A 13673-nucleotide genomic window follows, 5' to 3' on the forward strand; every position below is an offset into this window, starting at 1 on the left:
TTAGTAGTAATTTTTTCCAATCCTTTCTGTATTTTCTATTTCTTTAGAACGATTTCTTTTTCTGCGGTATATAATATTCAGGGTCTGTTTAGCTCTTGATCTTCGAAAAACCTGCTCTCTAACTTGAATTCCAACATCAAAGGTGTTTTCCTGTGTACCTGCTTCATCAGACATGATTTGATTTTCAGCGATATCTACGTTACAAGTATTTAACAAAATTTGTTTTTCCTTTTTTTGAACAAACGGTGGAGCTTTAAATGTATGGTCCGTCGGTCTATCAATTTGGCAATCAAATATATGCGAAATTACGCCTGGTTTCAATATAATTTTTCCCACTTTCATAGTTTTGATATAGGTATATGTAATTTTCTAACCTAAAATTCAAAGTAGTACTCAGAGTAAACTATGGTTTTTTGTTTATTAATCATTATCATTCATACTTACATTAAAATGATCTTCGCAACAAAAATGCGTACCCTTGGCAGATAAAAAGTCAGCCCTCCGCATAGCACGCTGCCATAACTTTCGTAATAGTGAAATAAAAATTTTGTCTGGTGCAGTTACCGAAGAAATCTTGCATTTAGGAACGATGTAACACTTCTAACGTTATTTTTTTATCATTAGTCATATTCACGCAGTTAACATACTGCAGTATGCTGCAACACACTGCAACACACTGCAACACACAATTTGCTTTCTACGGCTTTAGCACACGTATTTAGCTAATCCACCAGCACTCCGTTGTCGCCGAGTCGACTGATGTGACGTCAAGCTTGACCACGCCCCGTTTCGGTGAACGCCACATTCAACAATTAATTTGAGGGCGAAGATGAAGAGTGAAAATTTAGATTTTTTGCAGATGTACTATTTCAAATATGGGTTACATACGATATAAGGTTGCCCGATTAACTTTGTTTCCGAAATCCAAATTGATGATCGCTCAAGATGTTGAAATCTTCCAAATATTTGGGAATATGGTGGTTCACGACTTTCTCCATGATTTTTTATATCACTGGTTACAAAGCGACTGGTCTATAGTTATTTGGGAGATTTTTCTTGTCCTTTTTGGGAATAGGTTGAACGCGAGTAATTTTCCAACAAGATTACGTGTCCAGGCCGCTGAGAGAAATCAGTTGGCTCAATAATTATAATGAACAAATTACTCATACCTGCACATTGTTCCATAAGATTATACAAATTATAACATAACTAGGCTCTATAAAAAATCCCAAATGATTTGAAAAATCTATCCATTCTTTTCTTCAAATTCAAACTGAAAAAATGTCTGCCTTTTGATAGATCATTTTCTGAGGCGCTATTGTTATTTAAGTTTGATTCAAATTATCTTAAAGAATAATTCGTTTGGGCCAGTGATCCTACCAATGAAGTCGTTTATTATTATTATCATTAGATACATTATCTGAAAAGTTAGACAGAGAGGTGTTATTATGTGAATACCGACTTTTTCAACCTTCTTTTTATTTTTCAGATCTCTTCAGATTTTTAAAAATAATTCACCATGATATAAAAATAGTTAACAATAAATTCAATTGATTATGGAGATATGTTCAAATTGGACAACAGTGAAATTTCCTCGTAGTAATACTTCAGGTTTCAAATAAGTCAATAATTGTATATATTGGACCTGTTCAATAACCTTTTCATTCCCTGACCCTGAGGTTACATTAAGGTAAATAATAACTTTAAAGAAACTGAATTAATGGTTTTTCATAATATTTTCTTCGTTAATTATAATCCTTGAATTCAGACCAATCCTTTCTTGTGGCTACCAGGGCAAAAATATGCACCATACAGAAGTTTATGAAATTTGAAGGAGATAATCATCTTGTGAATAATAAAGAAAGCCACCTCTTAACTGCCAAAGATCTTTCATATTTTGAATATTGATGTGTAGTGAAGATAATTAATTTCCTTATGTCTGTGAGAATAAGTATATACTTCAAAAAGGTATTAAAAGTATTCATACACATTTCTCTCATGATTCTATAACAACAATACAAAAAACATATCAACTATATTCAACCAGAAGTTATTGAAATAAATGCACGTGTCCTAATCCGCCCGCTGAACCCACCACTGTAAAATGAGTCGAAGTTTCTCACTGCGTATCAACCCACCCACGGTATCGGGCCGGTTTGGCAAACTGGCAACGTCGCCGGCCATAACCGATATTGTGGCCGCACGGAATGGAGGAGAGACTGAGCCTCACTCGGGTCAAACTTCCCCTGAACCCCACCACGCAAGACTACGTGCCGTTGTTTCTCCCACAGGCAGACAGTTGAACGTCGCGTACCGACTGAGCATCATACGCTATCGAGCGCGTCGACAGCTAACACAAGTGTGTGTCTCTCTTACAGGCTTTTCTAAGTCTCAGTCTAGTAAGCGTTGTTATGTTAAACATCGTGTCAAAGTGAATCGATTTTCTTTATGTTGACCCACAAATGCTGGGATATACTTCCTACAGGTACGGATTTTTTTCAGGTTACGGCGGATTTTTCGAAAGTTGCTGATCCAGTGAAAATTTTGAGGGGTCGTTGAATGGGAAAGACTGGTGGTGAAGTGACTTTTTGGGACGGATTTTTTTGAAAGTCAGTGATTTTGTTGTAGTGAGCTCCACTTTACGGATATTGGATTGTTGAGTGTGCATTGTGTACCCGCAAAAATTGTATTCAGAAGACGAAGATATTGTTCTGATAAGGATATTTGCGAATTTGGATAAAGTGAAAATATGTGACTGACTGGAATTTACTGAACAGTGACTATAAAAGTGTATTTTTGAAAAAACTGAGTGACTACCGATTATGGAATATTGAAACTGTTTTTATTGCGATAGTGCTTCAGCCTATAATTGACTCTCGGAAAAGTAGTGAATTTGTGCTTTTGAAAAACTTGGGATTTTTATTGAAAATTATGGTGCCTCAGTTTCGGTGGAAAAACAAAAATATAACAAAAAAACTTGTTACCAAGTTATATTTTCGTACGTCAGAACTAGCAAACACTATTGCCGATTCACGTTTCGTCAATCAAGGTGGCAGTATCATGAAATGCTCATCTGTTGATGCAAACATGATTTGAGAATATTATTTCACGATTCTTGTGTGATAAAATTATTTTTATGTGGTGCTTATAACTTTTTTTTAAATGAAAGAACTGTACATGGTGGACTAGAAACAAAAAAGTGTAAACAAGATAACTTGGAACTGTTTTTCTAGACAGACACAATGGATTTTCTCGTGATAAAAACATTTAATACAGTGTTGACAAACAAAACCTGAAAGTGACTGATAAACGAACACAGTGTTAGTGATTCCCATACCCGTTGGACACCCCCCAACTATTTTACTGGATCCAAATTCTCGTCTATCTCTTCCCCAAATCATTTTTGGGTAATTATTCGGCCAAAAACTTCGCGTTTTTCAAACATTTTTATTTGACTTCCACTACGTATTTTAAACTGATAATCATTTATCTGAATCTGAGGTTTAAACATGGCGCTTCCGTCTACTTTAAGAGATATTTTCATTTAAAAGTCAAAAATTTTGAAAAATCACCTATTCTACGAACTTAATTCTGGTATTGAAAACATATAAAATAGAAATTGTTTAGCACTATCGTTTTATGCGGTTCTTTTTTTCATCTTATATGTTTTCACTGAACGAATTTGTTTTTCATCAAATTAACTTTTTTTTGGAACGATATTCTATTTAACTGACATTTTCACTGCACTAGAGTTTTTGTTATCATTTTTTGTTAGCAACAGCACGAGATGTCAAAGTTCAGAAGTGTTAAGATTGTTGCCAAATTGCGTAAATTTCATCTATTTTTCCTCCGAAAAAAAAACGTTTTTTAGTTCACTTTGATGAATATGATAGGTTATATTTCCAACACGAGTTGACACATTCTAGGTTATGCTCACTTCATTGTTCAAAATAAATTGCACCAACATGTTGGAACAATAAAATCTGGTATGAAACAATAATACACACCATAAACATATAAATTTTAAACTAAATCTGAAATATGGGAGCCAAATTGTTGACATATCAATATCGGCGCTTTCAGAAAAACAGATACAACTTGTTGATGTTTTCTGTTGAATTAAAAATAAGAAATGCCACCTTCTTTTGAGGTATTTTGTATCTTCGACAATTCAAAAGCTGTATTAACAAATTATACTTATATGCGGGTATAAATAAACTCTTACGCTTTTCTAAGCACAGATTTTGATCGCGCTTTGCAAATAGAAACAACTTGTTAATTCATCTTCCTTCCACACTTTGGAAAGGACATTTGGACACAACATTTTTTAGGTATCTTTTCGATGCTTATATACACTTGACAACAGCGCTTCCATTTTCTTGATCAATTTAGCAACACTGCCAACATAACTAATGGAAAAGTACCTTTCAAAAATAGTTATTTTTCTGAGCAACTATCATGTAATTAAGTAGTTGGAAGAGGTGTAATTTTGAAGAAAATATTCTTACTTCTTGTGTGGAATGAAACAGAAAGTGGCAGTATGTAATACGTGTTTTTATTATCAGAAGTGAAAGAGTTGATTTTTTAACTTCAGGATGGCCTTATCTCGGAAAGAAGATTTCAGATTCGTGATCAGTGGACAAAAATGCGCAATTTTCTTTTTGAAAAATACACGAGCCGGATAGTTATCTCATTTGAGACTTGCACCTCCTTTTCCTCCCAAGAAGTGCATTTTAACTAATATCCACCACGTGGACGAGGATCCAAAGTAACCGTGGAGTCGTTTTTCAGGGACTGGACGCCAGGGGGCGCAGCTGCCCAGCAGCAGTTGTCAGTCGTGACCACCGTGTGGGGAGTCACCACGTCTACGCAGTCGGGCCCCCACGGGGGTGGTTACACGGGTGGCCCGACTCCTCCAGGCAACCCCAATTTCGGAAGCGGTATCAACAAGGTGCAGCAGAACTACCAAACAGGATACCGACAAAGCGTACCTCCTGGGTGAGTACATTCTTATTCATTTATTTATTCGGTATAAACGGGAAAACCTTGAGTTACAACTCAATCCAGAACAGTTACAAAATTCCTAAAATTATTGAAATATATAAAACAAAAAGCAACTTAAACAATAACAGCAACCATAAGACAGTTAAAACCAACACCAGCTCTGATAACTAACAAACATACCAGGTATAAATCTTTAGACTAAATACATAATTGGCTGCAGACTTTTTGAAGACCTCCAAGGAGTTCTAATGCATTGGCGTCCCTCAACATTCTTGACATTGGACTACATATTAAATCTCTTTGCTTGACTCTTAGGCCAACCAAAGAGAGACGCTCTGAGCAGTTAATTTTCATGATGAAAAGTTAAACAGAAATATTAGTCAGCCTGAATCCGCATATTTGCCAATGTGGTTAGATGTAATGTAGAAAAAATATCAGTCTAGTTATGTCTCTGGCCCATTTGAATACCAACTGTAGGCAGCAGTACGCAAAAACTCATTTTAAACTTTTTCCAGTGACGTTTTGTACGCTAAGTAAGTCTTTTGCGATCCTACATATACAATATCCAAGAAGTTTTTTTTCTTTGAAATAGATTTGAAATAGAATTTTGAAATAGAATCACTATAGAGGAAGTCAAAAAACCTTTCTGATTTTATTCAAAAGCTGCAAACATGATGTTACTTTTTTCTAATATAAATTTATTTAGAGATACATACTTACCTTTTCTTTATTGTTCTGGACATTATTCAAATATTTAATGAAGTCATTTTTTCGTTTAGATTATTCAGAAAAATGTATGATGCATTTTGCATAGGAAAATATCAGGAAACTTTAGAAATGAACTGTTATGAACCACTTATTTTTCGTAATTTAGTAATTAGTAATATAGTAATTATAAAATAAGTAACTCTATACATGGATGTGTAGATCATGCAAAGAAGTAACTTTCAGACACAAACTGAAAGAAAGTCCTCCTGAAACAGCTACTTTCATATAAACATTGAATTACCCGAAAGAAAAAAAATCTTTCAAAACAAATACTTCTATATGAACACTGAATTATACAGAAGATACTTTTCTCTACTCAGTTTGTATTTCAAACATTCGTTGTGGAATAAAAATCAGATATCATTCATATGAGTTCTACTTTAAATGAAAGGTAACAAATTGCACTTACATGGAACACTGTCATCCTCACTGGTATACATCGATGTTTCGCCTTAAGACACTTGGTCTAAGGCAATATGGAGTAGTAGAAAGCCAAAAACTTTCTTTCCCAAAAATTTATCACCCCTTCAATTCAAGTAATTATAAATAATATCATTGAAAAACTAAAGAAACAGTGTTCTCTCCACATTCTAATTACGTTTTTCTGTAACACAAATTATCATTAAAATTATGACGAAATGCTGTTTTCCCAAAAATATAAACATTCTGAAATCACTGGTTTTTTGGTAAAAAAAATATAAAAAGGTGCAACATACTGAAATATATACTGTTTATATTGTAAAAACTTCGAAAAGATCAAAAAGCACCTTTCTTACGTTTCAAAAAAATGGAACCGTCATATAATCATGGATTTTAGTAGGAGAAGAAATTTATATTTTTTAAAACATTGAAATAATGTTTTTTGTCATAGAAATTGAGATGTAAAAAGAATTTTCTCTTATAAGTACTGATTTATTTCATTTTGGAAATTACATGTATAATAATTCATTTTGGAAAATATAAAAAACTCCTCAAAAAACTTGTGAAATAAAGTATTTTACTGACTTTTTATTCTAAAAACTGCGAAAAGACGAAAAATCACTCTTTCTTTCACGTTCTAAAAAGTGAAACCGTCATAAAATCATGGATTTCAATAGGAGAAAAAATGTATGTCTTTAAAAACATTGAAGTAATGTTTTTTTGTCAGAGAAATTGAGACGTAAAAAGAATTTTCTCTTATAAATACTGATGTATTTTATTTTGTAAATTATATGACAAAGAAATTTTCGTATTGTAATTCATTTTGGAAAATATAAAAAACTTCACAAAAAAGTTGTGAAATACAGTATTTTACTGATTTTTTCGTAAAAGAAATCAAGAAGAAACTCTACTAAAGTTTTATAATACCCAATTTATATTTTAACCTACTTTGACACGTCAACAATTGAAAAAACTGTGGTTTCTTGAAAAAAATTCCTTAAAAAGTTGAAACCTATGAAAACAATCTAAATAGTATTTGTGTTGAAAATTTTTGTGTGGGATATTGTCGTTGAAAACACACATATTTTTTATTTCATTTTCTGGCTGTCAAAAAAAGTAACATTCTATGTTAGGAAAATTTTATATTAGAAGGTACGTTATTTTTTGTAATAGTAAAGTTGATGCTAAAAAAGACAATATTCTTTATTCACTTGTTTCTTTAATTTTGTGTTATTGTCTGTCTTCGATTGGATTCTACAGTTTTTCTCAAACTTATTTCGTTGATTCTGTTTTGTTGTATTCCTATTGATGTTGTTTGTCATCGACGCTGCCAATCATTCATCTTGTTTTTGTAAAAAAGAAATTTTCATGAAAAACATAAATTCACAATATTCTACTTCATATTTGTTTATTGTGTTTGTTTTGTCTGGTGGAAAAAAATGATAACGGACTTCAAAAAATATTCTTTAATTATATAATTAATCTGTTTGGCAAATCTATAATTTAGAACGAAATAATTTCTCAAGTAATTTTCGTGCATTTTGAATTCAGTTCACAACTATCAACTGAAAGGATTTACAGTTTAACAGATAAATTTTCAAACACTCATTATCCCTATTTCAATAAAGACAATCACTAATGATGCTCTTGACGCCGATGACAATCGCAAACTTTTTGCAAGTACTTCAGTAATCGAAAATATATATTTAGATCTAGTGCACTTTCATAATGAACTACTTTCAAATATCTCCGGAGAAATCTGATGTCGCTATTAGAGATTATTCAATTTAGAAAACGAAACAACTGGGTAATTCTTTTCTACATCATTAGCAACTAGATAATTCAGGTGGTGCACTATATTATTTGAGTTAATGTAGGAGTTATGATTATATGTATTGTTTATGCCTTGAAGAAACAGTAACAGAAAATCGGTGAACAATAATCGAACCTCATTTTCCTATTGTCGTAATTTATCAACTCTCGAAAGTTACGAATAACAATGCTAATAATAAAACAATGTCTTGTTTTCAGAAATCAAGCTTTATAGTTGGTTCATTGGAAATGGACGTAATTTCTCAAAAAAGTTCAGTTTCAAATTCGAATGTTACGTTGTGTTGAAAGAGATTTTCATGTTATTCAGTGTTGATAATTTATTTGAAAGTAGTTGTTTCAAATGGACCAGCAACAAAGCTTTTTCTTTTTTCCCTTGTTGAAAAACTTTTGAGGTTAAATTGATCTGAACTTCCTCATTCTTTTACTTACACTTTTTGATAATTATTGCGTAAATACCGAGATGAATACCGTATTTCTCATAAAACGAACAGAGAAATACAAAACATATCGTTCTCCTTTGATAAAACTGGCAAGATGCAAGAAAGTTATAGCGATTTGTAACTTCACAACTATTGGATAAGTATTATACAATAAACATTGCAAGTCTATACTTAATCGTTATTATGCTCTTGCGGAATTAGTTCATTTAGTTCCTGATTTTCTAATAATATATTTGATCTTGAAAAAAAATGATAAAACACATTATTTTAAATTTGTTCTCTCCTTAAAGTGAATGAAAATCAAATCTAATATTCTACCTTCGCCAGATTCTTGAGTAATTTCTGAACGTTTATTGCTGTACCAGCTTTATTATCTGAAGTGAATGTCCCTAGTTGTTTCAGTTCAGTTTCATGTAATCAAATGCGCAAGCTATCTGTGTTAAAAGATATCTGCTGCCATTCATATTTTACAAAAAAAAAACCTCGGGCTATGCTTTGATCTTGGCACCTTCGCCAGTTTTAGAATTCATTGCTGGGAAGGGACTCCACCAAAATTTTAACTCTGATATATTTCTGGCTTTGATTTGAGTTGAGAGTTTTTGTGACGAATGAGTTGAATCTACTCATGTCATGATGACAGTTTATGAAGACATTCATAATTTTCTAGAAGTGTACCCTCTTTTATTTTATACTATTTTGGAAGTTCTTGAAACATGACTGACATATTGGCAGGTCTTGTTGTAAAATTACAACACAGAATGTAAAATGTGTATTTTTGAGTATGTTCTATGGAAGAACAAATGTTGAAATAACTGAAAATAATCTGACTGAAATATTTGAGTTGGTTGAAACAGAAGTTGTGTCGAAAAAAGATTGTAGACAATCCAAGTCGAAACATGTATCATTCTTTTTGAAAACTGCGACTCTTTTTTATTGTTTTGTGAAAATATGAAACGTGAGTCATCTTCGAATTGTTGAAATTCTAACGAAATTACCTATTTAGTACCGGTAGCGACATCTACCAGTGAACAGGTCAAACTTTATTGTATCTGTCTTTTCATTGTACAATGTAGAAGTCAATATTTGTAAATTAAAAGTTGAGTTAGTCGTGTGTTTCGTTACGAATGGATATATTTGTGAATTAACTCTCTTTCCAAATCCAAAGTCTATCTGTTTTTCGTTCAAAGTTCAGCAAGCAATTGATAGCATCTTCAATGTAAACTTACAATGGACTCTTTGGCGGCTCAATTCGATGGAAACTGGTTTCAGAAGTGAAAGGGGTGGTTTGTGATGATTGACCGGCCATAAAGTTGAATTCAACCCTATATCGAGAATCGATTTGAAAAATGAGTTACTTCAAAATCCGTTACGGTCGAATCAAAGGAAATCTCGGCACAGGAAGACTCAACGCAGGTAGGTGTGACGTGTTTTGTACAAACCAACTACAATATTGACGAACATTAACAGCTGTTGAACCCTCAACGTGTCTAAATAGATACAATGAAGACACAACGAACTGCAAAGAGACACGAGATTTTCCCAGAAGTACCGAGAGAACGATAATGGGTGTACAGTTGGGGCAACGGAAGAATACACATGCGGCGTCAATAAAATACACGATAAACAAACATTTTTAAATAGCATCCTTTTCTTCTACACGTGATAAAGGAAGACGAAACAATTAACGTTTACGTTTAATCAGATATAGCTTTTGTTAGGGTGAATATATTTCATTTATAATAATAATAATAATAATATATTTCCCAAGAGACAAAATATTGAATTGGAATAGTGAAGTCTAGTAAAAAGAAACATACAAAGTAAATTTACAAAGTATACAAAGTATACAAAGAATATCACATTCAAAGCTTTGGAATACAAAGACTCGCCGTTAAAAATATATAAAAAGATATAAAAATGTAAAATATAACAGAAACATTAATGACAATATTCTTATGAGATATCTTCTGAAAAGAATTCATCTGTTTCATCTTGCAAAAAATTACTTGTTGCAAGATGTTTTTATTCGAGTTGCTTTTTGAAAGTCACAAACGAGGAACAGTTTTTCAATTTATTTGGTAGTTTATTAAATGCACGTAAGCCATTATTAGCAGGAGAGCAGAAATGTACTCTATTTTTACAAATTGGTATATGGAAGTGATTTTGAGAACGAGTATTTACTTGATGTATATCAGGATTCTTCACAAAACTATCTCTGTTCTTGAAAATATAGAGACATAATTCAAAAATATATAACGATGGAAGTGTTAAAATTTCATATTTGCTGAAAAATCTAAGAAATATAGGTAGGTATACAAATTATTTTGAGTACCAATTTTATTATACCTTGACGATTTAATATTGGTGTCGTAAAGTACGGTTTCAATTCTTTTATACTAAACAAATAGTTGTTTTCAAAACTAATAAACTGTGGTTATTTCATACTTAACAGTATTATAAACGTAATTTTAACCTAAAATTGGAAATGGCGCTGTTTACGAAATCAATCCCAAATCGCAACATAGGTTAACTTTTAGAGAATTTCAACAATAAAAGCAATTCTCCGTTGAGTTTTAAGTTAGCAGTGTAACTTTGGGTTTTTACACAAATTGCCAAGCTACGATTTTAGGTTTATTTTATGTCGATAACAATAATACGGTGAATTTTCAGTTTTCTCAAACAATATTCATTTATTTATCAATTTCTATTTTATACATTCGAAGTAGCCCCCCTCAGTGTATCTGAGGGGGGCTGAAGCAGTTCTGATATGCACTTTTTGGTATGTCCTTGAGGTCTTAGCGATTCGGTATTTTCATCTCCTCAATCGTCACAAAACGCCGTCCTTTCATGGGTCTCTTCCATCTTGGGAGCAGGAAAAAGTCACAGGGGGCTAAATCTGGTCAATACAGTTACCTCGACACGTGATTCGATCACCAAGTGGTCATCTTCAACAGGAAGATCATGGTAATGATTTGGTATTGGGAAAAAATTCCAGTAATATTCATTACTACACCAAAGGTTCTAAACACTGTATCACAAGAAGAAAACAGTGAGTAAAACCTTGACATTTGATCAAACTTGATTTGTTTTTTTTTGGTGTTTGCTCTCCTGGGATCTTCCATTGAGACGATTGGACTTTGGTTTCGATAACTTTTAAGCAAATCTGGATCATTTGAATATTCAATTCAAGAAACAAACAAGTGTAATGAAGTAGCCTAAATGAGTCTAAAAGCAACTTCAAAATTTCCAAAGTATGAAAGATTTTCATTAGGTTCTATCAGCTTAATGGTGGAGCTTGGAGAACCCACTCATTTAAAAAAACATCAGATGAAAAATCGGCCTTAGGAGAGAACAGGAGCCCAAAATGAGCCTAAAACTATGGCGTAGTGATTCAACAAAAAGTTTTTTCAGTGAGTAAATGAAGAGCAACAAATTAGGGAGCAGACTACAAAATCAGCCCAAAATTATGGCTTGGAAGTGAATATGAAAATCCAGTGTGGTTCTGCTGGCTTAACACGGTTGCCACTTCGTTTCATTACCCTAACTGTACGAGGTAAATTTCACGGGTTTGGGGAGTCTATTAGTCATTTTTTAATTGTGTTGGTATTCATGTCCCTGAAGTATGATAAAATGTTCAGCTGTTTCAGTTGTTTACTTTGACTGTGGCATCCACCAAGGTTGGACTTGTTGAACTCTTGCCACGAGGTCAAACGGTTAATAAGAGGTACTACTCACAACAACGCCGTTTGATACAACATTCATAGCTTTTGCAACAATATAATGCACATTACTACCCCAGCCTCCATATTCACCAGACATGGATCCATGTGACTTTTTCCTATTTCCAAAGAGAACGTAGAAAGACCGTCGTTTTATAAACGTATGTGACAATGGGAAATGTTCCTCCTGACGAAAATCAAGTAGCTCTGAAACAACGCATTTTAAACTTATCATTTCAACCTTTACCTTCAAAAAATTATTTAAATACTTTAAAAAGAGGAATGAAATAATGCATTCAACATTTAAAGGGATTCGTTTCTATTTCACCATTTGGAAATATCAGTCATAGCTGATAAAGGACAATGAATCTGTTACCTGTATGAGACAAACAAAGATGACATATTTCAGAGGCGTGCTTACTTACTGTTTACTTATGTTCCGAGTTCCGAGACATTCTTTTTCATATGACATTTTGTGCACCTAACCTCTATATAAATAAATAACAAAACAACTGTTGTTTATGTGGCTTGTGGAGGTGGTATTGAACTATAATTTATATTTTGCCTTAATTGTTGAATTATAAAGATAATTTTCCTTTTTCAAAGTAGAATATCTAAGTACGTATAAATTATTTCAACTTGATATAGGCGCTGTTGCCAATATGTGACTTAGAAACAAATCCCTTTAAAAATTAAAACCCAACATTTGAAACATCAATTTGAATACTTTTCGAAGTGAATTTAAAAAACTCATGAATTAAACTCAACTTTATTTTGTTCAAACTTGCATTTGCTGTAATAGCCCAAATTGAGGAACATTCCCCATTCTACCTCAAAGATCGAGTTTTGAAAAGGCGCTGGCAACAGGCAACATTGGTGTAGACCAATGAATACAGTTTTCTTTCAAAGAAATCCGTTATTTTGTGAACCTCCCTCGTATATCCAGGTACCTACCGATTGAAATATTTTCGCTTATCGACAAGTCGTCATTACGAGTACAAAAATAATTTCTAGACTTGGCTGACGTACCAATCTTATCGTTTTGCACACTCACGTAACAACTGAAATAACGCTTGATGAAGGTTACTGAGTGTCGATTAAAATTATCGCTGTTCGATATATTTCTTGCCGTAAAATATCGAAATACTTTTTGGACTGGGCCATTGGCTGTAAAAATATACGTGTATCGGTTGTTGAAAATGAATTCGTTATACACATGGGAATGTATTTGCGTCCAGCGTTTATGATAACTATTCTCCAAAATAACTTTGGGATACATTTACTAAGAAATTGCCAGTGGTATGAGGTGAATTATTCAGAATTGACTAATATATCGACGGCAAATTGCCAAAAACGATTCTCCTCGATAGGAAGACTTCACAGATTGTCTCTTGTCTGGATTGGGATCGCTTGGACTTTGCCAAACAAATACTGAACACCTGGATGGCAAGAAGAAGGTGTGAGCCACAATAAACCCTTGCGGGTTGAG

The 13673-nt window shown here is 33.0% G+C and overlaps 1 protein-coding gene across 1 annotated transcript in view; it reads left to right on the plus strand.

Moving 5' to 3' along the window:
• The first annotated feature begins 2232 nt into the window (after window positions 1-2232).
• Window positions 2233-13673, plus strand: part of tna (Zinc finger MIZ domain-containing protein tonalli) — a 41138-nt gene continuing 29697 nt past the window's right edge. Inside the window, exons 1-2 of the mRNA XM_074183026.1 lie at window positions 2233-2485; window positions 4792-4998. Coding sequence (XP_074039127.1) covers window positions 2463-2485; window positions 4792-4998 — 230 coding nt within the window. The 5' untranslated portion in view covers window positions 2233-2462. The remainder of the gene's footprint in view (window positions 2486-4791; window positions 4999-13673) is intronic.

The sequence above is a fragment of the Leptinotarsa decemlineata genome, unplaced genomic scaffold (assembly GCF_025532065.1).
Source record: "Leptinotarsa decemlineata unplaced genomic scaffold, Ldec_3_MD MMD2_tig00026330_RagTag_RagTag, whole genome shotgun sequence".
Taxonomy (NCBI): domain Eukaryota; kingdom Metazoa; phylum Arthropoda; class Insecta; order Coleoptera; family Chrysomelidae; genus Leptinotarsa; species Leptinotarsa decemlineata.